Here is a 26242-nt window from a genome sequence, read left to right on the forward strand (position 1 = left end):
CTCATGGTGCTTTTTTCTAGAAAGTTATCCGAGACGCTTCCAGAAGACTCCCTGCAAACGGTTTGCATGCGTCCACTTGACCAGACCCCTTCCACAAACACAGAGATTTATTTCTCCCCCAATAGGGATCAGGGATTTCCCAGGAGGAGCCCTGCGAACCTGTGCTTGCTAGCAACGCCCGAGCTCCGTCCTCTCCCTTAACCGACAACTGAGAGCAAAGAACGGCCTCTCACCTGGCCTTAGGGACTTCGAGCGGACTGCTGCCCAGTCTCGTGAAGTTCTCCGAATGATTGGAAGAAGAGGAGCTGGAGGATCTCGCGTCAAGCGTGCCCTGGATGGGAAGCCTGTCTTCCGGTTGCTGCGTCCGATTCCACAGGACAGCCTGAGGGGACGAGGCACAGTTTTTCCTCCTGTGAAGGGACAACGTTGTTTATTTAGAAACATAGATAGATTGACAGCAGAAAACGACCTCATGGTCCATCTAGTCTGCCCTTATACTATTTCCTGTATTTTATCGTAGGGTGGATCTATGTTTATCCCAGGCATGTTTAAATTCAGTGACTGTGGATTTACCAACCACGTCTGCTGGAAGTTTGATCAAAGCATCTACTACTCTTTCAGTAAAATAATATTTTCTCACGTTGCTTCTGATCTTTCCCCCAACTAACCTCAGATTGTGAGGTTCTTGTGTTCATTTTCCTATTAAAAACACTTCCCTCCTGAACCTTATTTAACGCTTTAACATATTTAAATATTAATGATTGTATTTGTATGCTGCCCATCCAATCATTAAATGACTCTGGGAGTCTTATCTTTTTTTTTAAAAAGCCATAAATATAAAACAATTAAAAATTTAGACTTGGTTTCCCTGAAATTGTCTGTAGATTTAAGTACCTAAGAGGGTGATTGGGAAGCAGGATAGAAAGTTAGAAGATTGACATCAGAAAAAGACCTCATGGTTTGATTTGATTTGATTTATTGGATTTGTATGCCGCCTCTCTCCGGAGACTCGGGGCGGCTAACAACAATAATAAAACAGTATACAAAATAATCCAATACTAAAAATGATTAAAAACCCATTAATATAAAAAAACCAAACATACATACAGACATACCATGCATAAAATTGTAAAAGCCTAGGGGGAAAGAATATCTCAGTTCCCCCATGCCTGGCGGCAGAGGTGGGTTTTAAGGAGCTTACGAAAGGCAAGGAGGGTGGGGGCAATTCTAATCTCTGGGGGGAGTTGGTTCCAGAGGGCCGGGGCCGCCACAGAGCAGGCTCTTCCCCTGGGTCCCGCCAAGCGGCATTGTTTAGTTGACGGGACCCGGAGAAGGCCAACTCTGTGGGACCTAACTGGTCGCTGGGATTCGTGCAGCAGAAGGCGGTCCCGGAGATAATCTGGTCCGGTGCCATGAAGGACTTTATAGGTCATAACCAACACTTTGAATTGTGACCGGAAACTGATTGGCAACCAATGCAGACAGCGGAGTGTTGGTGTAACATGGGCATATTTGGGAAAACCCATGATTGCTCTCGCAGCTGCATTCTGCACGATCTGAAGTTTCCGAACACTTTTCAAAGGTAGCCCCATGTAGAGAGCGTTACAGTAGTCGAGCCTCGAGGTGATGAGGGCATGAGTGACTGTGAGCAGTGACTCCCGGTCCAAATAGGGTTGCAACTGGTGCACCAGGCGAACCTGGGTGAACGCCCCCCTCGCCACAGCTGAAAGATGTTTCTCTAATGTGAGCTGTGGATCAAGGAGGACGCCCAAGTTGCAGACCCTCTCTGAGGGGGTCAATGATTCTCCCCCCAGGGTAATGGATGGACAGATGGAATTGTCCTTGGGAGGCAAGACCCACAGCCACTCCGTCTTGTCTGGGTTGAGGTTGAGTTTGTTGACACCCATCCAAGCCCCAACAGCCCCCAGGCACCGGCACATCACTTCCATGGTCCATCTAGTCTGCCCTTATACTATTTTCTGTATTTTATCTTAGGATGGATATATGTTTATCCCAGGCATGTTTAAATTCAGTTACTGTGGATTTACCAATCTCGTCTGCTGGAAGTTTGTTCCAAGCATCTATTACTCTGTCAGTAAAATAATATTTTCTCACGCTGCTTCTGATCTTTCCCACAACTAACTTCAGATTGTGTCCCCTTGTTCTTGTGTTCACTTTCCTATTAAAAACACTTCCCTCCTGAACCTTACTTGAGCCTTTTAACATATTTAAATGTTTCGATCATGTCCCCCCTTTCCCTTCTGTCCTCCAGACTATACAGATTGAGTTCATTAAGTCTTTCCTGATAAATTTTATGCTTAAGACCTTTTTTTTTGTAGCCCGTCTTTGGACCCGTTCAATTTTGTTATTATCTTTTTGTAGGTGAGGTCTCCAGAACTGAACACAGTATTCCAAATGTGGTCTCACCAGCACTCTATACAGCGGGGTCACAATCTCCCTCTTTCTGCTTGTTATACCTCTAGCTATTCAGCCAAGCATTCTACTCTTTGATGTCTAATCTTTACTCAGATGTCTTATTTTACTCAGGTGGATCTGACTCTTCCTTTACACCAGTGGAGTTCCTAGGCAAGCCTTACACATTTTATAAATATTTATTTATTTGCTTGTTTGTTTGTTTTTTATGCTGCCCTTCTCAAAGCACCCCGAGTCTTCGGAGAGGGGCGGCATACAAATCGAATAAATAATAATAATAATAATAATAATAATAATAATAATAATAATAATAAAAGCGACTCATTACAACATAATGAAAAACAATATATACAAAGAAATCTAATGTTTATTAAAAAAATTATATTTATAAAATTATAAAAACCCCATATGCAGTCATTCCCATTCATTCAATTTAATCATTGACAACATTCACAACATCGGCCAGAGACAATCTGGTCTGCCATGTCCCCATGCCCCCCAGCAGAGGTAGGTCTTCAGGGCTTTACGAAAGAACAGGAGGGAGGGAGCGATATGTATCTCCGGAGGAAGTTCGTTCCAGGGAGCTGGGGCCGCCACAGAGAAGGCTCTTCCCCTAGGCCGACGAGACATGGAGAAGGTCGACTCTGTGGGACATAACCAGTCGCTGGGGTGCATGAGGCAGGTTTAACTTATAAAGTTAAGGTGTTATTCCTCCAGAGTTTAGAATTACAGTAATCCCTCACTACTTTGCGGTTCATCTTTTGCGGATTTGCTACTTCACGGGTTTTCAAAGGGGGCTTAAATCCACTGAAAATTTTAAATCCATTAAAAATTCATAAAATCCTTCTACAGTACTACTGTACTCTATTAAAGAAACTGGTAGGATATCACATGTAGTTCCAGCTGAGAAACATTATAGAATGACTGTTTAATGCAAAGGGTGGGTTTTAAAAGTCCACCAGTCGGGAGTTTGACAGCCCTGTCTTAGACCAACCTGGAAACGGGCTCTATCCATTCCACAGGGTCAACTTCCTTCCAGAGATTCTAATCACTAAAACAACTTCTCCGTTTCAGGATCAACAATCCAACTAGACTTGCAATCAAGGAAGAACTGTCCTAACCAGGTTTGGGTGCTCAAGGGTTCTCAACCTGCCAAAGCCTCCCTACCAAGATCCACATTGGTTTGCCTTCCTTTTTCCTCCACTCCCCACCCACCCACCCCTCAATTCCCGGATGCTTGCTAAGCAATTATTAGAAGTCTGGCTTCTTTACTACCCATGGCTGTGTATGTGAATAAGGACTCTCCTCAATCCCCGGGATTTCCTTGGAAAACCCTCAGCCATTCTTTCTCTAACACATGACAACAGCACCCACCGCCAGCTCTTTCCCTCTTCCCCACACCCATCTTCCTTGTGAGTGTGGCGGGTACCAGGCTGAGATTTAATGAAGTGCTCAGCTAGCGGCACTCAAGCAAGCCGCCAGAGATGACAAGCAATTAAAAGGAAAAAGCCTGTTCCAAACTGAACAGGGCCCATCTCCGATTTGTGCAGCCATCCGAGTTCTGGTTAGAAGGGAGGCCGAGGGAGAAAGACCTTTTAAAAATGGGTCTACTTGCATACAGGCCATTTCCTTTTCTTCCCACCTCTTCGCAGCCCAACTTTAAGACATTTTCCCCACCCCTCCTTAATTTCATGACCACATGCAATGTGAGACGGGCAGCGCAAGTACTGAAACCATTGTGAAGTGACATAGAAGCATAGAAGATTGACGGCAGAAAAAGACCCCATGGTCCATCTAGTCTGCCCTTATTTCCTGTATTTTATCTTAGGATGGATATATGTTTACTCCAGGCACGTTTAAATTCAGTTACTGTGGGTTTACCAACCTCGGTCTGCTGGACGTTTGTTCCAAGCATCTACTACTCTTTCAGTAAAATAATATTTTCTCACATTACTTCTAATGTGAGAAAATATTATTTTATTGAAAGAGTAGAAGATGCTTGGACAGCTTCATTGACAACTTCATTTTGTGACCGCTTTCATATTCAGTGACGCCTTCATTTTGAACTGAGGCCTGTGACCTTTACCTCAGTTTCCACCCTCAAAAAAACCCCAAAAAACCTCAACCCTTGTTCTACTTTCGTTTTAAGAATTTGATTCCAGCGCTTTTATTTTAAAGGGGGAAACATACAAAATAAAAATAGCTCTATTCAAAAATGTCCTTTCGGTTGACAAATTATAATAAGGGTTTTTAGTTGTTTTATTAAATTGGATGGTTACATATTGTTTTTTATCATTGTTGTTAGCCGCCCCGAGTCTGCGGAGAGGGGCGGCATACAAATCCAATTAATAATAATAATAATAATAATAATAATAATAATAATAATAATAATAATATGATGATGATGATGATGATTTTTATCAATTTTAAACCTTAGGTTTACCTCATGATAATCCCTAATCCATGGGGTGAAATTCAAAATTCTTCCCTACCCTACCGGTTCTGTGGACATGGCTTGGTGGGCGTATGAGGGGAAGGATACTGCAAAATCGCCATTCCCTTCCCACTCCTGAGGGAAAAATATTGCAAAATCCCCATTCTCTCCCCCACTCTGGAGCCAGCCAGAGGTGGTATTTGCCGGTTCTCCCAACTACTCAAAATTTCCGTTATCGGTTCTCCAAAACCTGTCAGTGCCTGCTGAATTTTAGACAAGCCACTTTAAACAAGCTGGTCTCACTATATACTTTGGTAAAATGATTTGCTCTTCTGGTTACAAAATGATCATTCTTTTGCTCAGTCTACCACAGAACCACCACGTTCAGCTTAGAATGGTTTGCTTGCTGGTTCCTGTTGGTTCAGTTTTCATCATCAAATCTTATTTCTATGTGCATATAGCATCTATAGCTTTTTTGGTTCACGTGCCAAGAGTGTATGTGTGTGTGTGTTTGTGTGCCAGCATGAGCGGGTGTGCCCAAACCCCTTCTCTCCTCCCCCTGCGTCTGTGCACCCCCCCACGCTGCACCTGCACATGTGCACAATCTGTCCCCATCCTCAGGCATGCGAACAGGCCTCAATGAAGCCTGCTACGGTGAAAAAACGGCCAAACCGGAAGTTCAGAAAAATGGACTTCCGGTTTGCCTGTTGCACTGGTTATTTGCCATCTGGAGCCTTCAGGGAAGCTTCCTGAAGGCCTGGAGTGTGAAAAACTGCACAACGAGACAAACCGGAAGTCCTTTTTTTTCAAACTTTCATTTTGGCCGTTTTTTGCAGTCCGGGGCTTCAGGAAGCCTCTGGAGCAAACCTGGGCAAGGGGCGGCCCGTTGGCCGCATCTGGCCCACCCACTGTCTGTGACCGGACCGCCCGCTATTTGTGACCGGTCCATGAAGGTCAGAGTCCGCTCCAATGTGAGGATGAAAAAGCTCATCACATCTGCCGGGACTCCTCCGGTTCCTGCTTTCCTGATAAATCATGGAGCGGACCCCGACCTCCTACTGAGAGCGGCCGAACACAGAAACCACGCAAACACTCCAGTGCAGTGACTATGGTTCACCGTGTTGCCGTAAAGCAAACAATTAGTCTTTGGAGAGGGGCACCATACAAATCTAATAAATTATTATTAAATTATTATTATTATTAATTAGGGGTCTGTAGAGTGGGTCTGGGTGTTTAGGTCAGGCCAGGGTCTGGGTCTTTACAGTATTGAGTAGAACTGAGTTAATTATATTAATTTGGCCCTCTAAAAACCATCCCAATTTCTCATGCGGCCCCATGGCAAAATTAATTGCCCACCCCTGCTCTAGAGGGTGAAAGGGCCTTCCCCAAGGCCGAAAACTAGCTGGCTAGCACACGCTTGCATGCTGGAGCTGACATAGAGCAATGCCTCGCGTGCCCTCTGATATCGTTCTTCGTGCTACCCCATGGATCACACTCATGGATCTATAGCAGTGATGGGGAACCTTTTTTCCCCAGGGGTGCCAAATGGCCCGTTTCTCAACTTTTGGTGAGCCTGGTAGGCCCGTTTTTTGCCCTCCCCAGGCTCTAGAAGCTTCCCTGGAGCGGGCAACAATGCCCTCCCCCACTCCCCCGGAGGCCCTCCCTAATTATCCGTGTGAGCTGAAAATCAACTGGCCGATATGCACAGTTAGTTGGGGGAAAGATCAAAAGCAACATGAGAAAATATTATTTTACTGAAAGAGTAGTAGATCCTTGGAACAAACTTCCAGAAGACGTGGTTGGTAAATCCACAGTAACTGAATTTAAACATGCCTGGGATAAACATATATCCATCCTAAGATAAAAATACAGGAAATACACATCCCTTGGATTGGATATACTCATGAGGATTTGGGGTGGGGGAAACATAGAATAACTTCATTGTCACTTTGAATGTATATTAAAATGAAAAAAATATAAAAATTAAAATATAAAATCCAATTTTGTTGGATCTATAGCTCTCATAGGGTCACCACTTCCAATATACACTATACACTATCCAAACATGACAAAGTAAATAAATAAATTACATATGTTATATGACCCAGAGAAAAAGAGAAGAAAGAGAAAAAAATGTATGTATGATCATAGGCAGCACCAGGACTGCTCTACCTGGGCACAAAGTGATACAAAGACTTCTGCCATTTGGACAGTGAGCAGGCTTTGATGCATGTCAATCAAAGTCACCTCTGGTGCATGCGAGTATTCAAATGAGTCAATTTACCTACAGAGATTCCTCATGTTGACCTTACTTGTTATACTTTATATATCTTGGTAATGTTAACCACAAGGGTTTTTTTCTTAGTTTAAAGCTTAGATTGTTTTTGTTTAGAAAGTGATGTAGAATTTTATATGCAATAGAATTGGTTGACTAATTGTTATTGTTGTTAGCCGCCCTGAGTCTGTGGAGAGGGGCGGCATACAAATCCAATAAATGAATAAATAAATAAATTAAATAAATAAATAGTATAAGGGCAGACTAGATGGATCATGAGGTCTTTTTTCTGTCGTCAGTCTTCTATGTTTCTATATTGGAGCTGAGCTAGGGCAACAGCTTGTGTGCCAGCAGATATGGCTCCACGTGCCACCTGTGACACCTATGCCATTGGTTCGCCATCACTGATCTATAGGACAGTGTTTCCCAACCTTGGCAACTTGAAGATATTGGGACTTCAACTCCCAGAATTCCACAGCCAGCATTCGCTGGCTGTGGAATTCTGGGAGTTGAAGTCCAAATATCTTCAAGTTGCCAAGGTTGGGAAACACTGCTATAGGGCACAGGACAGACTGATAACAAGGGCAGCCCTTTCTAGAATGCCCCTGCCAGGAACAGATTTACATTTCTCCCCCACAGACACATACTTCATGCGCTTCAAGAGGCAAAGTGTGACAACACCAAGCTGAGAATTTACGGTTACCCTGAGGACTTCCGCTGGCTCCTCAGCGTGGCCCAGATTTAGCTCAGAATAATTGCACGGTAAAATATCATTAGCGCACATGCTCGGGGAGAAGAAAGAAAAATTAAACGGAACAGGGAAAGCCTGCAGCAAAATTCTGGAATCCCCAGCCTCCTGCTATCACATGGGAGAGGACCAGCAGGCTTCTCTTAAAGGTCTCCAAAACTCAAGCCAAAGAACAGAACCCCCCAAACGGAAGTGGCAAAATACCTACTTCAGCTAGGTATACTACACAACATTGTACAGTTGTGCTGTATATATTTTGCCTGGGCAAATGTTTGCAGATTGAAGAAGTTATGAGAAGTCTGAGTATTGTATTGGCAGTTCTGTGCTAGCAAAAACTTCAGAAGAAAAGGATTTAGGGTTGGGATTTCTGACAGTCTCAAAATGGGTGAACAGTGCAGTCAGGCGGTAGGGAAAGCAAGTAGGATGCTTGGCTGCATAGCTAGAGGTATAACAAGCAGGAAGAGGGAGATTGTGATCCCTTATATAGAGCGCTGGTGAGACCACATTTGGAATACTGGGTTCAGTTCTGGAGACCTCACTTACAAAAAGATATTGACAAAATTGAACGGGTCCAAAGACGGGCTACAAGAATGGTGGAAGGTCTTAAGCATGAAACGTATCAGGAAAGACTTAATGAACTCAATCTGTATAGTCTGGAGGACAGAAGGAAAAGGGGGGACATGATCGAAACATTTAAATATGTCAAAGGGTTAAATAAGGTCCAGGAGGGAAATGTTTTTAATAGGAAAGTGAACACAAGAACAAGGGGACACAATCTGAAGTTAGTTGGGGGAAAGATCAAAAGCAACATGAGAAAATATTATTTTACCGAAAGAGTAGTAGATCCTTGGAACAAACTTCCAGCAGACGTGGTTGGTAAGTCCACACTAACTGAATTTAAACATACCTGGGATAAACATATATCCATCCTAAGATAAAATACAGAAAATAGTATAAGGGCAGACTAGATGGACCATGAGGTCTTTTTCTGCCGTCAGACTTCTATGTTTCTATGTTATTTCTGCACAGAACTATTGGGAAGCTGTTTCACCACGGCTGTGAGAACCTCAAGCTCAGCAGTGACTACCTTCACTGGCATCCATCCTCCAAGGACAGTGAGGAGTCTCTGCCTGGACATCTGGACATGCAACGGACCTGATTGCAAGACTATCAAATGAACGTGGAAGGAGGGAATTGTGTGTGTGCGTGTGTGTCAGGAGAACCATTTTTAGCCCCAAAGGTCCTCCAAGCCTTGAAGGAAGATTCGGGATCAAATGAAACAGGAGCCTCCTTGGGGAAAACCGAAGGGTGCCCCGGAGCACTGAATGATCGATTACCGTATTTTTCAGAGTATAAGACCCACTGGTGTATAAGACATACCCTAGATTTTGGCGAGGAAAAAAGTGAAAGAAATCTGCCTACTAGGGATTCATCTGGCTAGTGTCCTTAGTCTGGTCAGCTTCAGCACTTTATTTTATCCCCGGGTTAGAGCTTTAACAAACCTTATTCGAACCGAGTAGCAATCAAAAAAAAAGCCCACAAAGATTTAGGGCTGGAAAAAACCTTCTTCTGACAGAGTAGCAAAGAAAAAGCCTGTAAGAGCCAGAAGACTATTAGAACCTCATTAGGGCTGGGGGGGGGAAAGTCCCCCAAAAGCTACATTTGGAGCGGGGAAGAAAAGTTGTTTCTTATGCTTAGAAAAATACGGTAGACCAGAGACCTTCAAACTTGGCAAACTTTAAGACTTGTGAACTTCAACTCACAAAATTCCCTGGATCAGGAGTGTCTGGAAACTTCAGCTCGTCCAAAATGCAGCTGTGCGAGCAGTCTTGGGCCTTCCAAAAAATGCCCACATCTCACCATCACTCTGCGGACTGCATTGGCTACCAATCTGTTTCCGGACACAATTCAAAGTGTTGGTTATGACCTATAAAGCCCTACATGGCATAGGACCTGACTATCTCCAAGACCGCCTTCTGACACACGAATCCCAGCGACCGGTGAGGTCCCACAGAGTTGGTCTCCTTAGGGTCCCGTCGACCAAACAATGTAGCATGCAGGTTTCCCACAGTAGAAAGTTTGCATGTAGGTGCTGACCAAGAAGCTTGAGGTCCTGTTAGCATCAACTCCACAGCGTCGTAGGTGAAGCTCCCTGCAGCTCCAGGTGAGTTCTCCATCATAAGGGAAAAGTCACTGCTCAGGCTGGTGGTGCTGCCCCGGTCCCTCTGCTCTGTAACACACAAAAGCATCCAGAGTAGCAGTGAGCTGATATGATGACGCCCATACCCTGCATAATATTTAAATTAAAACTCAGTCCCTCCAATGAGACTGGAGAATTACCCACGTTGGACTCTCCTCATCAGTGGATGGAGAGCAGCAGCTCAGATGCTCCATCCCGGTAGGAAAATCCGGGATGCGTGCGCAGCTGCATGCCCCTGACATGTCCCCATATGAGGTGTGGCTTCTGCACATGCGCAGCAAGTGAAATCTCGTGCCAGGACACGCATGAGAGCGAGATTTTGGCGACTTTCGCCTTTGCTCCTGTGCATGCGCAGAAGCAAAAATATCACCAGAACCTTGCTCCCACGCAAGTCCTTGCACGAGATTTCGCTTGCTGCACATGCACAAAAACCACATCTCACACCGCTGGGCAGGTGCATGCCCGCCAGGCACCTGCCCGCCAGCAAGGACCTCAGAGGGTGCACCGGTAGAAGGTAAGGCGAGCAGCCCCTCACTGGTCCTTATTAACCCATTTCCAAAGAGAAAAAGCCAAGCATGAATTCATAGATCACGGACAGAAACTGCTCTCATACAGCCGACTATAACGGCTCAATTTCTGCAGGTGGATATCTGGAAATAGGTTGCCAAAGATATCCTGGCTCTAGTTTTTCTCAATAGCACCTGCAGCAAAATACAGTGGTACCTCTACTTACGACCTCTACTTAATTTTTTCCATGACCAGGTTCTTAAGTAGATACATTTGTAAGACACAATTTTTCCCATAGGAATCAATGTAAAAGCAAATAATGCGTGCTATTGGGGAAACCACAGGGAGGGTGGAGGTCCTGTTTCCTAGAGAGGTCCCACGGAGGCTTCTCCCTGCCTTTTCCAATCCTGTTTCCTCCCAGGAGATTCCTAGAGAGGCCCCACGGAGTCTTCTCCCTGCCTTTTCCAGCCTGTTTCCTCCCAGGAGATTCCTAGAGAGGCCCCACGGAGTCTTCTCCCTGCCTTTTCCAGCCCTGTTTCCTCCCAGGAGATGCCTAGAGAGGCCCCACAGAGTCTTCTCCCTGCCTTTTCCAGCCTGTTTCCTCCCAGGAGATTCCTAGAGAGGCCCCACGGAGTCTTCTCCCTGCCTTTTCCAGCCTGTTTCCTCCCAGGAGATTCCTAGAGAGGCCCCACGGAGTCTTCTCCCTGCCTTTTCCAGCCTGTTTCCTCCCAGGAGATTCCTAGAGAGGCCCCACGGAGTCTTCTCCCTGCCTTTTCCAGCCTGTTTCCTCCCAGGAGATTCCTAGAGAGGCCCCACGGAGTCTTCTCCCTGCCTTTTCCAGCCTGTTTCCTCCCAGGAGATTCCTAGAGAGGCCCCACGGAGTCTTCTCCCTGCCTTTTCCAGCCCTGTTTCCTCCCAGGAGATGCCTAGAGAGGCCCCACGGAGGCTTCTCCCTGGCTTCCCGGTTACAGTTTCCGAGGCTCAGGTTTGTCTCTTGAGAAGAGGCAAAAAAATCTTGAACACCCAGTTCTTATCTAGAAAAGTTTGTAAGTAGAGGTGTTCTTAGGTGGAGGTACCATTGTACAAAAATGTACAATGGAGGATTAAGGTTTTTTTTAAAACAAACCTTAATCCTCCATTGTACATTTTTAAAAACAAGCAAGCAAACAAACTTTAGAAGCAAGCTTGAAGGGTAGGTGGGCAATTGCCCTTAAAAAAAATCAGAGTTGTATGGCTTTGGGGAAGGGGGGGGGAAGGAAAGTTAGATGTGAGATTTCAAGACCATAAATGGAAAACAAATGTGTTTTGCATAACTTGTGTCCCTGTATATCAATTAGAATATTCATGACCAAGTTATGGCTATTTTGTGTGTATAGAAATTGGCTTTTCTTTGCCAGAGTATACAATATCCTAAATTTGGATTGTCCAGAAATAGACTCTTTTTTTTACAAGTGGTTAAAAAAGAAAGCAAGCAGAATTAAAAGGACTCCTACGCTATTTATTTTAATTGCTGGTTGGGAGATAGTCAAGATGACAGCTAAGTGATGTGTTTCAAAATCGAGTCGTGCCATCTGCGGAACTGAGCACAAGGCTTCTCCAGAAAAGAGACCATGTCATTGTCAGCGGACACGATTTGCCAACTGGTGCTGGCTGGAGATGGCAAGACCAAAGTGGCTGGCTGGGGAGAGTCTATTGCCAAGACCAGCAGCATGGATCCTCTCCCCCTTTCCAGAGGCAGCTAGAAATAGAAAAAGGCGTTGGAAAAGCCAGTGGCCAGAAGGCGCCCATGACCCTGTCCTGCACAACCGAAACTGTTCAAGAAACACATTTTGGATAGGAGAGGCACACTGACATTCTTATTTTATTTTATTTATTTATTTATTTATTTATTTATTTATTTATTTATTTATTTATTTATTTATTTATTTATTTGTCAGACATAGAAACATAGAAGTCTGACGGCAGAAAAAACCTGATGGTCCATCTGGTTTGCCCTTATACTATTTTCTGTATTTTATCTTAGGATGGATATATGTTTATCCCAGGCATGTTTAAATTCAGTTACTGTGGATTTATCTACCACGTCTGCTGGTAGTTTGTTCCAAGCATCTACTACTCTTTCAGTAAAATAATATTTTCTCACGTTACTTTTGATCTTTCCCACAACTAACATCAGATTGTGTCCCCTTGTTCTTGTGTTCACTTTCCTATTAAAAACACTTCCCTCCTGGATCTTATTTAACCCTTTAAAATATTTAAATGTTTCGATCATGTCCCCCCTTTTCCTTCTGTCCTCCAGACTATACAGATTGAGTTCATTAAGTCTTTCCTGATACATTTTATGCTTAAGACCTTCCACCATTCTTGTGGCCCGTCTTTGGACCCGTTCAATTTTGTCAATATCTTTTGCCCAGACAATTATACGATGGTAATTTGTACAAATAAACATTAGACAGGTAATGATAAAAAGTAAGACAATAGAAGGACAGGGACGGAAGGCACAATGGTGCGCTTATGCACGCCCCTTACAGACCTCTTAGAAAGGGGGTGAGGATGACTGCACAGTCTATGGTTAAAGGGTTTGGGGTTGGGAGTAGAAACCACAGAGTCAGGTAGTGCATTCCAGGCGTTGATTACACTATTGCCGGAGTCGTATTTTTTGCAGTCTAGTTTGGAGTGGTAGACATTGAATTTAAATCTATTGCGTGCTCGTGTATTGTTGCTGTTGAAGGTGAAGAAGTCGCTAACAGGTAAGACATTTTGGTATGCAATTTTATGAAGTTAAGTTTTATTAAGTTAAGATATTGGAAGGCACACTGACTCATTATCCCATTCCACTCTCATTGGAAGTCCCTATCTGGCTCCTGCAGTTTTCCCAGGGATTATCTTCACATATCCCCAAAGGGACGGATAAGGGACAATGGTGTGTGTGTGTGTTGAACAATGGTAGTCTTTGGAAAGGCAAACTGGATGTTTGCCACATTGTATAGCAGGGTAACACCTTATAGACAAAGTAATGAGAGACTGGGGATTTTAAAAGCTCACTAGCAAACCCCATTAATCCTCCAAGGTGTAAATTTGACCCTCCGTTGAAACAGACTATCACTGAAATCCCTATTGAAAATGCAACTGTGTTATCCTTCTTGTATTTTCTGATGTTCAGAGAAATGTATCAGTATTATCTAGCCCAGTGATGGCGAATCTATGGCGTGGGTGCCACAGGTGGCACATGGAGATGTATTTGCAGGCACGTGAGCCGTTGTCCTAGCTCAGCTCCAAGGTGCATATGTGTGCGGTGGTCAGCTGGTTTTTGGCTCGCACAGAGCCTCTGGGAGGGCATTTTTGGCTTCCAGAGAACCTCCAGGGGGATGGGGCAAGGCGTTTTTACCGTCCCCTGGTGTTTTTTTTCAAAAACGAAGCAGTGGAAGTGATGTGCCGGTGCCTGGAGGCTTTTGGGGCCTGGATGGGTGTCAACAAACTCAAACTCAACCCAGACAAGATGGAGTGGCTGTGGGTCTTGCCTCCCAAGGACAATTCCATCTGTCCATCCATTACCCTGGGGGGGGGGAACTATTGACCCCCTCAGAGAGGGTTTGCAACTTGGGCGTCCTCCTTGATCCACAGCTGACATTGGAACATCATCTTTCGTCTGTGGCGAGGAGGGCGTTTGCCCAGGTCCGCCTGGTGCACCAGTTGCGGCCCTATTTGGAGAGGGAGTCACTGCTCACAGTTGCTGATACACTCATCACCTCGAGGTTCAATTACTGCAACGCTCTCTACATGGGGCTACCTCTGAAAAGTGTTCGGAAACTTCAGATCGTGCAGAATGTGGCAGCGAGAGCCATCGTGGGGCTTCCTAGATTCGCTCACATTTCTGCAACACTCCGTGGCCTGCATTGGCTGCCAATCAGTTTCCGGTCACAATTCAAAGTTTTGGTTATGACCTTTAAAGCCCTGCATGGCATTTGACCAGAGTACCTCCGGAAACTGCCTGCAACCGCATGAATCCCAGCGACCGATAAGGTCCCACAGAGTTGGCCTTCTCCGGGTCCCATCGACCAAACAATGTTGTTTGGCGGGCCCCAGGGAAAGAGCCTTCTCTGTGGCAGCCCCAGCCCTCTGGAATCAACTTCCCCCGGAGATTAGAACTGCCCCCACACTCCTTGTCTTTCGTAAATTACTATACCGCCAGGCATGGGGGAGTTGAGACACCTTTCCCCCAGGCTTTTTTATATTTATGTTTGGGTATGTATATGTTGTTTGCTTTTTAAAATATGATAGTGTTTTATGTGCTTTTTAATATTAGATTTGTTTTCGCTGGAATATTGTTTTTATTATTGCTGTGAGCCACCCTGAGTCTTCGGAGAGGGGCGGCATACAAATATAATGAATTGAATTGAATTGAATTGAATTTTTGCCTTCCCCCAGCTCCCAGGAGCTCTCTGCAGGCCTGCAAAAACCCCTGCCTACCCCATATTTTTTTACAAAGTATGGGTGGAAAAACGGGCCCATTTTTGCAAGAAATGGGGCACATGGAGGGTTTGGGAGGCCGGGGAGGACAAAAACTTATTTTCTTACTTACGTCTTTGAACTCTTGGTGTGTCTTATACACCGGTGCATCTTACAGTCCCCCAAAATACGGTAGTTCTCTAGCTTCCTAATCATCTTTCCACTAAATTCCACTCGGCATTCTGTTGTGTCACTGACTGATTGGTCTATGCTGCTGCCTTCCCACCAATGAATGTTTTTAAAATAAATAAATAAATAAATAGTTATTGTCTCAAAAGCTGAGAAAATGGGAGTCCTAGCTCAGATTAAGGGCCTTATGTAAAGGGAGAAAGAGAAACTCACTTAGCATACAGATTTCTTCTAGAGTGAATCCAGGCGGCAGACTCTTCCTTCTGGGACAGAAAGAAAAAAAAATGTAAGGAAATGGGAAGGACACAATCAAGCAACTCCACAACCTACAGCAGAAAAGATATGTAAACAGCAGGGTTGAACATTGGATTTGTACTGTGTTTTATTGTTGTGAGCCGCTCCGAGTCTCCAGAGAGGGGCGGCATACAAATCTAATTAATCTAATTAATATCAATCAATCAATTAATTAATCAGTCTGTCCATCTGTCCGTCCATCTATCCGTCCATCCATCCATCCGAGTAATTCTTAAAGTTCGAGATCAGATTGCCTAAGTTCAGGAAGTGTCATTGAAATGGGATTGCTATACTAAACTCAGCCGATAGATTAACCGAACTCAAGTCATGCTCCCCACCCCCTCCGACCCCAAAGTAGGCCTTCTAGAAATAGCTCCAAACCAAATGGTATGGCCCCATTTGTGTGGGTTTCTGAATGCAAAAATCAATTAAAATGAACTGGGCCAGGACACCAGGGTTTCTATTTTCTAGCAGAAAGAAAACGTGCGCAATAAATAATATTTCTCAGGTCTTCCTGCCTACCTCAGAGGGTGGCGGTTGCAGACACAAGCTCTTACCTCAGCTGCTTAGCGGCGGAAAACTCCTCAGAGGTTATGTGCTTCAGAAAATCGAAGCAGAAAAAGAAAATCTAGGGGCAAAATAAAGAGGAGTAAAAGAGAGGTCAATCGAAATAGGCAGGCAGTCCTCGGTTTATTTATTAATTATTTATTTATTTCGCAATAAAAGCATAATACAAAATTTAAAATTTCCCCAATACATAGTCTGGAGGACAGAAGGAAAAGGGGGGGGGGGACATGATCGAAACATTTAAATATGTTAAAGGGATAAATAAGGTCCAGGAGGGAAGTGTTTTTAATAGGAAAGTGAACACAAGAACAAGGGGACACAATCTGAAGTTAGTTGGGGGAAAGATCAAAAGCAACGTGAGAAAATATTATTTCACTGAAAGAGTAGTAGATCCTTGGAACAAACTTCCAGCAGACGTGGTTGGTAAATCCACAGTAACTGAATTTAAACATGCCTGGGATAAACATATATCCATCCTAAGGTAAAATACAGAAAATAGTATAAGGGCAGACTAGATGGATCATGAGGTCTTTTTCTGCCCTCAGTCTTCTATGTTTCTATGTTTCTAGATAGTAACAGCACTAAAAAAATGTATCCCAATAAAACAACAGACAACCAACACTGATACATAGTAATGGCTGTCCCCAAGCCTGCAGACATAGGTGTGTTTGGAGCTCTTTTCAAAGGTCTAGGAGAATGGGGGCACTACGAATCTGTGGGGGGAGTTGGTTCCAGAGGACCGGGGCCGTGACGGAGAAGGCTCTCCCCTGTGGCCCCGCCAGCAGTGAAGAGCTACAATTTTTTTTACTACCACTGAGGGCGTGGCTTATTTTGTGGGTGTGGCTTGCCGGCCATGTGACCAGGTGGGAGTGGCTTGATGATCACGTGATGGGGATGGCTTGTGACTGCCTTGAAGGTGGCCAACATGACATCACTCACGTCAACGGTTTGGGTTAGAGTTAGGGTGCCTGGCCTCTCCTCGCCTCAAAGAGATAAAATGTCCCTATCTGTTGTGGTTCAGCCTGAGGCAGATCAAAGACCAGCTGCGTCTCTGCTGGCGCCATGCCCGGAGGAGGCTGACAGCGAAGAGGAGGGGGCTGGGCAGTCGGACGGGGGAGAGTACAGTCAGGAATGTGATGAGGAAGAACAGCATGGGAGCCCCGGGGAGGGGCTCTCCCCAGCCAGTAGCTTGGAGTCTTTGGAGTCATTAGGTGACGAAGCACAAGCTGTCATTGACATGCGACAGAGACGTCTAGATCAAAGGAAGGACCAATTGAAGAAATATTATCAGCATTGAATAAAGAACACCAGGGCTTGGGTGTGGTCCTCATTAGCAGGGAAGGGTATATAAGGCAGGCAAACTCTTGAAGCCATGTGGAGTGTTATCAGTTTGGAGTTGCTGTAACCTGCATTGTTTCTCGGCATCTCTGTTCCTGGCTTGTGGCCCAGCAGTCTTGAAGACCCGTGGGAGGTGTATGTCTGGTATCTACAGCCTCGTCTTGGCAGCAAGAATCCTATATTGATGCATGGACAATTGCCTTCGTGTATGTATTTGGAGTTCCTGTTTTTTCCTGCTTTGTAAGGACATTTTCTGTTAGCTTCGTTTCTTTTGAACATTATAAAACTGTATTTGAATTTTACCGGTGTGTCTGGCTTATCTTTTTGGGTTGGTCATAGCTTCCGGAGTGACCCAGACAGAACACTATCTATTTACTATTACTGAACATCCAAAATATACTATTTAATTCTATGTATATATGCCACAGGCACACAAAAATATACATTATCTACTATATAAACTGTATGTGTATGTACACACACACAGGCACTCACAGCTCTTCTAAAATTAGACACATTCAACATTTACTGCGATAGGAAAAACATACCCAGAGCCCAGAAGGGAAAAAAATCAAAATTTTTCTACTGGTTCTGCGTACCTGGCGATACCCATAGGAGCCCATCACTGCCTGCCAGCCTTATGGCTGCAAATGACTGCCCAAAATTTATGCTGCTAAACGAGACAGACGTTTTCTCCCATTTTACAACCTTTCCTGCCAATTAATAAGTGAATCACTGCAGTTGTTAATAATACCATTAAGTGAATCTAGCTTCTCCATTGATTTTGCTTTGTCAGAAAGGCATAAAAAGAGATCCCATGACCTCCAAGACCCTGCAACCATCACAAATGTATGCCAGTTGCCGAGCGTATGGATTCTGATCATGCAACCGTCATCAATGTGAAAAATGATCACCTTTTTCCAGTGCCTTTCTAACTCTGAACAGCCACTATCACTAAACAATGTTGTCTGGCGGGACCCAGGGGAAGAGCCTTATCTGTGGTGGCCCCGGCCCTCTAGAACCAACTCCCCCCAGAGATTAGGACTGCCCCTACCCTCCTTGTCCTACCTTCAGGTGCTTTGGAGAATAGGTTGACTCCTCCTTCTTTGGGGCAACCGCTTAAATATTGGAACTAGGTGCCCTTCTAAATTAAATTATGAATCCCTTGGGGCACCCTAACAGCCGGGGTGGCACAGTGGTTAGAGTGCAACACTGCTAGCTGTAGTTCAGCAGTTCAAACTCAAGCTCAAGCTTGACTCAGCCTTCCATCCTTCCCAGGTGGGTAAAATGAGGACCCAGATTGTTGGGGCCAATAGGCTGACTCTGTAAACTGCTTAGAGAGGGCTATAAAAGCACTATTTATTTTTATTTATTTATTTGATTTGTATGCCGCCCCTCTCCGGAGACTTGGGGCGGCTAACAGCAACAATAAAACAGTGTACAATAGTAATTCAACACTAAAAACGATTAAAAACCCATTAATATAAAAACCAAACATACATACAGACATACCATGCATAGAATTGTAAAGGCTTAGGGGGAAAGAGGATCTCAGTTCCCCCATGCCTGACGGCAGAGGTGGGTTTTAAGTAGCTTACGAAAGGCAAGGAGGGTGGGGGCAACTCTAATCTCTGGGGGGAGTTGGTTCCGGAGGGCCGGGGCCACCACAGAGAAGGCTCGTCCCCCTGGGTCCCGCCAAGCGACATTGTTTAGTTGACGGGACCCGGAGAAGATCCACTCTGTGGGACCTAACTGGTCGCTGGGATTCGTGCATCAGAAGGCGGCATGAAGCGGTATCGAAGTTTAAATTCTATTACTACGTGTTCTAAATGAATCTGGAGGTTACAAGGTCAGTGGTCGCTTTAGAACATTCGCTTGCTCAATCTTGCGTATCTCAGTATTAATCACAGCAAAGGAGGCGGGGTGGGGAGGGAAGTGTTAGATGTCTCATACAAAATAAAAAACAACAACCACCCAACAACCAGCATGACGGTAGCAGAAGGCAAAATTAGAGAGGGCCCAGATGGGCAAGCCAAGTCTACTGTGACACTTGTGCCAGAGGCAGTTGGTTTTTCTCTCTCTCCCCTAATCCCACTTGCAAGACTGGAACAGAAGGGACCACAAGCCGGACTGTGGCATGAAATCACACAGACAATCACGTTCTGCCTGTGCCCTGTTTAGTAAGCTGAGATATGTTCAAAGGGAAGGCGCAGGGTGTGTGGGGGATAATAATATCTGTTTGGGATGTTCATAAGCCCTACATGGCATCGGGCCAGATTGCCTGCGGGATCGCCTTCTACCGTATGAGTCCCAGCAACCGGTTAGGTCCCAAAGAGTCGGCCTTCTCCAGGTTCCGTCAACTAGACAATGTCGCTTGGCGGGGCCTAGGGGAAGAGCCTTCTCTGTGGGGGCCCCAGCCCTCTGGAATCAGCTCCCCCCCAGAGATTCGCACCCACCCTCCTCGCCTTCCACAAGAGTCTCAAGACTCATAGAAACATAGAAGTCTGACGGCAGAAAAGGACCTCATGGTCCATCTAGTCTGCCCTTATACTATTTCCTGTATTTTATCTTACAATGGATATATGTTTATCCCAGGCATGTTTAAATTCAGTTACTGTGGATTTACCAACCACGTCTGCTGGAAGTTTGTTCCAAGGATCTACTACTCTTTCAGTGAAATAATATTTTCTCATGTTGCTTTTGATCTTTCCCCCAACTAACTTCAGATTATGTCCCCTTGTTCTTGTGTTCACTTTCCTATTAAAAACACTTCCCTCCTGGACCTTATTTAACCCTTTGACATATTTAAATGTTTCGATCATGTCCCCCCTTTTCCTTCTGTCCTCCAGACTCTACAGATTGAGTTCATTAAGTCTTTCCTGATACGTTTTATGCTTAAGACCTTCCACCATTCTTGTAGCCCGTCTTTGGACCCGTTCAATTTTGTCAATATCTTTTTGTAGGTGAGGTCTCCAGAACTGAACACTTCATCTTCTCTGCACTCTTTCTAGAGTCTCAACATCCTTTTTACATCGTGGTGACCAAAACCGAATGCAGCATTCCAAGTGTGGCCTCACCAAGGCCTTACCACTTCACGTGATCTGATTCTATCCCACTGTTAATGTAGCCTAGAACTGTGTTGGCTTTTTTTGGCAGCTGTGTTGGCTTTTTTTTTTGGCATATATTTGAGCTTCTCTCTAATCAGTCAATCAGCAAAAGATTGGGAAAGGCTAAAAAAGCATCTTTAGTGTGACATGGACACTGCCGTTACATGGCACGACTTCCAGATTGCACTTACTTCCTCTCCTTTGCTGAGCCGATCCACTAACATGTGCCTGTAGGAGGAAGAAGAGAGTTTGGTGTTGACCAAGCACGTTCCAAGCGGCTGGGAAGACAGGTCCACTACATCTACTTAGACCAGTGTTTTTCAACCAGTGTGCCGTGAGACATGGTCAGGTGTGCCGCGAAGCTCAGAGAAAGAAAGAAAGCAAGAGAGAGAGAAAGAAAGAGAAAGAGAACAAGAGAGAGAGAAAGAAAGCAAGAGAAAGAAAGCAAGAGAGAGAGAAAGAGAGAGAAAGAAAGCAAGAGAAAGAGAGGGAGGGAAGGAGAGAAAGAGAAAGACATAGAGGGAGGTAGGGAGGGAGAGAGAAAGAGAGCAAAAAAGAGAGGAAGGAAGGAAGGAAGAGAAATAAAGAGGGATGGAGAGAAAGAAAGAGGAAGGGAGAGAAAGAGGGAGAGAGAAATAGAGCAAAAGGGAGGAAGAGAGAGAATTTTTTTGTCCAAACTTTTTTTACCCCCCGCCCCCCTGCTCAATGTGCCCCAGGGTTTCGTAAATGTAAAAAATGTGCAGTGGCTCAAAAACGGTTGAAAATCACTGACTTAGACTAACCAGGATTTAGTCTAGAATTCAGGTAGGGATCTAGATCAACCCCAAGGAGTGTGAGTCAAACTCCCACCCGAAAGGACTGCAAGAAAGATGTAAAATCCCCCCACCCCCGGGGTCAGGGTTTGTTTGGAAAGGATCAATCTAGAGGAATGGAGAAAGCAAATTAACCCATGCAAGTTAACCTGCTACATAAATCAGGCTTATCGATGCCTATGCTCTTCCCTCCACCATGACCACCTAAGCCGAGCATGCCTACCCAAAGAAGAACCAATCGTAAGCCACTGTCAGGTAAAGAATCTCGGCAGGTTCCAGCGATGTGTGGATCAGCCCATCCTAAGGAAAGAAAGACTGAGAATACAGTAAATGTTATAACGATGCCCTGCTTTGCGCTTCCCTCCTTTGTGTATACAGTGTTCCCGCGATTTTCGCGGGTTCGAACTTCGCGGAAAGTCTATACCACGGTTTTTCAAAAATATTAATTAAAAAATACAGTAGTCCCTCGCTATACCGTGCTTCACCTACTGCGGCTTCACTTCATCGCGGGTTTCTGAGGAAGTCGATCGGCAGATTTAAACAGCCCGCCGAACTCGATCGGCAGGTGTTTCAAAAAAATATATATATCTAAAATTGTAAATACTGTATTTAAATACTGTATCTAAAATAAATACTGTTTGGGAAGGGTTTATAAACACTTAAAACAATGAAAACTTATCAAACAATTACAATATAAATACTTAAATAAGTACTATCAGTCGATAAATTCCCCATCGCGGATTTCACCTATTGCGGCCAGGTCTGGAACGTAACACCAGCGATAGGTGAGGGACTACTGTACTTTGCAGGTTTTTTCCCTATACCACAGTTTTTCCCACCCGATGATGTCATATGTCATCGCCAAACTTTCATCTGCCTTTAATAAAAATTTTTTTAATAAACTTTAATACATAAACATGGTGAGTAATAATCTGAATGGTTGCTAAGGGAATGGAAAATTGCAATTTAGGGGTTTAAAGTGTTAAGGGAAGGCTTATGATTACTGTTCATAGCCAAAAATAGTGTATTTACTTCCGCATTTCTACTACGCGGAAATTCAACTTTCGCGGGCGGTCTCGGAACGCATCCCCTGTGAAAAGCGAGGGAACACTGTACATCAAAACACCAAAATTGACTTTGGGATCTTTGTGGACTTCTTAAACAAACAGACCACCCTCTATTTAAGAAGCCATCCCTTCTGCAATATTCTTTCTAGTGCTGTGCATTTTGCAAGAGAACTGCAGAGCAGCAACTACAGTCTCGGCCCTGGGATTTTGCTGAGCTTAATGCCTTATTTCAAAAAGAAGCTTTGTTACAGATACAAAGTGGTAACATTAAGAAGCTTTCCCCCCCACATCCTTTTCCTCACCATGGCCTCTTGACGCAACATTTCAGCCTTCTTTGGGTTTTTTTGTTTCTTTCCACCATACAAAAATTTAAATTATGCAAAATGGAAAAAAAAAAAAAAGATCCATGCAAATTTCATTTAGGTGAGCCCGACTGGTTTACTCTGCTATTGCACAGTACAAATAAAATAGCAACTTCTCTTCGGAGAAATTGTGATGGGCAGGGATAGAATCTGAACACTCGAGCCCCCAAGTTACACCCGAGGCACCATAAAGCCCCAATCTTTTATGTAACAACCCTGCTTTTTCTTCCAGTAGAGTCAGGCACTTTTTAAAAGGTACCCCACAAAACCGTAGGGGATTTTGAACTCACCAACCGTAGGGGTTTTTGCATAAAAGATAGGGGCTTTATGGTGCCTCGGGGTTGGGGACTCGATTCTATCCCTGCCTGTTAGTACAGGGTTCATGATTGTTAGGGATTGCCATTGTAAACTGCATATTGTAAACTGTACCAAACTTGTACTTAAAGAGTTAATGTGCACTTAAAGGGTTAACTTGTACTTGAAGAGTTAATATTCATCACTTCCTCATTGAAGCTATAAAAGCTCATTATTTTGCTTGGTCATTTCCTTTACTTTATTTTTGCCTGAGACGGGGGAGTTGTGCTTGTATAAGCTTCGTGCTCTATCTATGTTGTATTTTAGCTTCGTGCTTGTTTTATTTATTTAATTTATTTATTTATTAGATTTGTATGCCGCCCCTTTCCGTGGACTCGGGGTGGCTCACAACACAATAAAACAATTCATAACAAATCTAATAATATACAATTTAAAATTTAAAATAGTTAAAAAAAAAACCCATTTTTAAGCAGACATACCTACAAACATACCATACATAAATTATGTAGGCCCGGGGGAGATATCTCAATTCCCCCATGCCTGACGACAAAGGTGGGTTTTGAGGAGTTTATGAAAGGCAAGGAGGGTAGGGGCAGTTCTAATCTCTGGGGGGAGCTGGTTCCAGAGAGTCGGGGCCGCCACAGAGAAGGCTCTTCCCCTGGGGCCCGCCAACCGACATTGTTTAGTTGACGGGACCCGGAGAAGGCCCATTCTGTGGGACCTAATCGGTCGCTGGGATTCGTGCAGCAGAAGGCGGTAAACTGTAAACTGTATCAAACTTGTACTTAAAGAGTTAATGTGCACTGAAAGGGTTAACTTGTACTTGAAGAGTTAACATTCAAGGCTGTTTCATCACTTCCTCATTGAAGCTATAACCTGAGATGGGGGAGTTGTGCTTGTATAAGCTTTGTGCTTTATCTATATTGTATTTTAGCTTCGTGCTTGTTATCTATATTGTGTTTTGCTTTGTGCTAATCTTGTAATTGCTCAGTGTGTATTATTCTGTATTTGCTTCGTGCTTATTCTGGATTGTTTATATTTTGTTTATATGTAAATAATACTTATTTAACTAAGTCTGTGTCCTGGCTTTATCACACATCCACGCTCTGTTAAAATTCTCTGCTCGGTATTGTTGAAGGTTTCATAGCTTAGCTAACCGAGACAAGCCAACACTGCCCATCACAATTTCCCTGAAGAGAAGTTGCTATTTTATTTGCACTGTGCAACACCAGAGTGAACCAGTCGGGCTCACGTAAATGGAATTTGCATCACCACCACCACCACCACCACCACCAAAGAAACATAGAAGTCTGATGGCAGAAAAAGACCTCATGGTCCATCTAGTCTGCCCTTATACTATTTCCTGTATTTTATCTTAGGATGGATATATGTTTATCCCAGGCATGTTTAAATTCAGTTACTGTGGATTTATCTACCACGTCTGATGGAAGTTTGTTCCAAGGATCTACTACTCTTTCAGTAAAATAATATTTATTCATGTTGCTTTTGATCTTTCCCCCAACTAACTTCAGATTGTGTCCCCTTGTTCTTGTGTTCACTTTCCTATTAAAAACACTTCCCTCCTGGACCTTATTTAACCCTTTGACATATTTAAATGTTTCAATCATGTCCCCCCTTTTCCTTCTGTCCTCCAGACTATACAGATTGAGTTCATTGAGTCTTTCCTGATACGTTTTATGCTTAAGACCTTCCACCATTCTTGTAGCCCGTCTTTGGACCCATTCAATTTTGTCAATATCTTTTTGTAGGTGAGGTCTCCAGAACTGAACACAGTACTCCAAATGTGGTCTCACCAGCGCTCTATACAGTGGGATCACAATCTCCCTCTTCCTGCTTGTTATACCTCTAGCTATGCAGCCAAGCATCCTACTTGCTTTCCCTACCGCCTGGCTGCACTGTTCACCCATTTTGAGACTGTCAGAAATCACTACCCCTAAGTCCTTTTCTTCTGAAGTCATCCTGCCAAATCTTGGCTAGGCCGCCTATGCGCCAGCTCCAGATATACAAGAATGTGTGTATTGGTACTCACAGCCCACAGGGAGAGACGCAGGAGAGAGATGAAAAGCGGTGTCCTGTCCCATCCGGATATACAATGAACCAGGAGCCCACCATCATCTGTGCAAAGCCGGCAGGAAGAGAGAGCAAGAGCGGAGGGGGAAAAGCTGAGTTACTTGTAATGGCATTCTGGATGAAAAGCCTCCCACTGTCCCCGGGCCTACAGGGGTCTCCAGGGGATAACGTGGCATATGCTAGGCCAGCTAAAGAAGACAGAGCCTTCTCCGCACCCTGCCAGACAGGGGAGGTTAAGAGCTACAGCAGGGTGGAGGGACAACAGATAAGGGGGGGTAATTAGAAACCAGCCGGGAGGAAGGCTGGCTGCAGCCTCTATTAGTGTGTGAATAGGGGTTCATTTAAGCAGAATAGCATAGAATGGTGTAGCCTAGTGTAGCGTAATGTGGCGTAGCGTAGCATAGTATAGAATAGAATAGCAGAGGGGGAAGGGATCTCAGGGGTCTTCTAGATCAGTGTTTCCCAACCTTGGATATTTGGACTTCAACTCCCAGAATTCCCCAGCCAGCAAATGCTGGCTGGGGAATTCTGGGAGTTGAAGTCCAGATAATAATAAATAATTAATAATAATTTATTAGATTTGTATGCTGCCCCTCTCCGAAGACTCGGGGCGGCTCACAACAATGATAAAAACAATATTATACTGGCACAAATCTAATATTTAAAAAAACCCTAAAAACCCTATCATAATTAAAAACCAAACAACACATACATACCAAACATAAATTATAATAAGCCTGGGGGAAAGGTGTCTCAAATCCCCCATGCCTGGCGGTATAGGTGGGTCTTAAGTAGTTTACGGAAGATAAGGAGGGTGGGAGCAGTTCTAATCTCCGGGGGGAGTTGATTCCAGAGGGCCGGGGCCGCCACAGAGAAGGCTCTTCCCCTGGGGCCCGCCAGACGACATTGTTTAGTCGACGGGATCCGGAGAAGGCCAACTCTGTGGGACCTTATCGGCCGCTGGTATTCGTGCGGTAGCAGGCGGTTCCGGAGATACTCTGCTCCAATGCCATGTAGGGCTTTAAAGGTTAAAGATATCTTCAAGTTGCCACGG

General features: G+C 44.4%; 1 protein-coding gene across 1 annotated transcript in view; it reads right to left on the bottom strand.

The window, feature by feature from the left end:
- Positions 1-229: 229 nt before the first annotated feature.
- Positions 230-26242, bottom strand: part of LOC139155361 (phosphatidylinositol-3,5-bisphosphate 3-phosphatase MTMR14-like) — an 81480-nt gene continuing 55467 nt past the window's right edge. Inside the window, exons 11-17 of the mRNA XM_070730494.1 lie at positions 25148-25233; positions 21577-21653; positions 20733-20769; positions 16087-16157; positions 15449-15498; positions 9988-10120; positions 230-410 (exon numbers count right to left, since the gene is read on the bottom strand). Coding sequence (XP_070586595.1) covers positions 230-410; positions 9988-10120; positions 15449-15498; positions 16087-16157; positions 20733-20769; positions 21577-21653; positions 25148-25233 — 635 coding nt within the window. The remainder of the gene's footprint in view (positions 411-9987; positions 10121-15448; positions 15499-16086; positions 16158-20732; positions 20770-21576; positions 21654-25147; positions 25234-26242) is intronic.

This window comes from Erythrolamprus reginae, unplaced genomic scaffold (assembly GCF_031021105.1).
Source record: "Erythrolamprus reginae isolate rEryReg1 unplaced genomic scaffold, rEryReg1.hap1 H_17, whole genome shotgun sequence".
NCBI classification, from domain to species: Eukaryota; Metazoa; Chordata; class Lepidosauria; order Squamata; family Dipsadidae; genus Erythrolamprus; species Erythrolamprus reginae.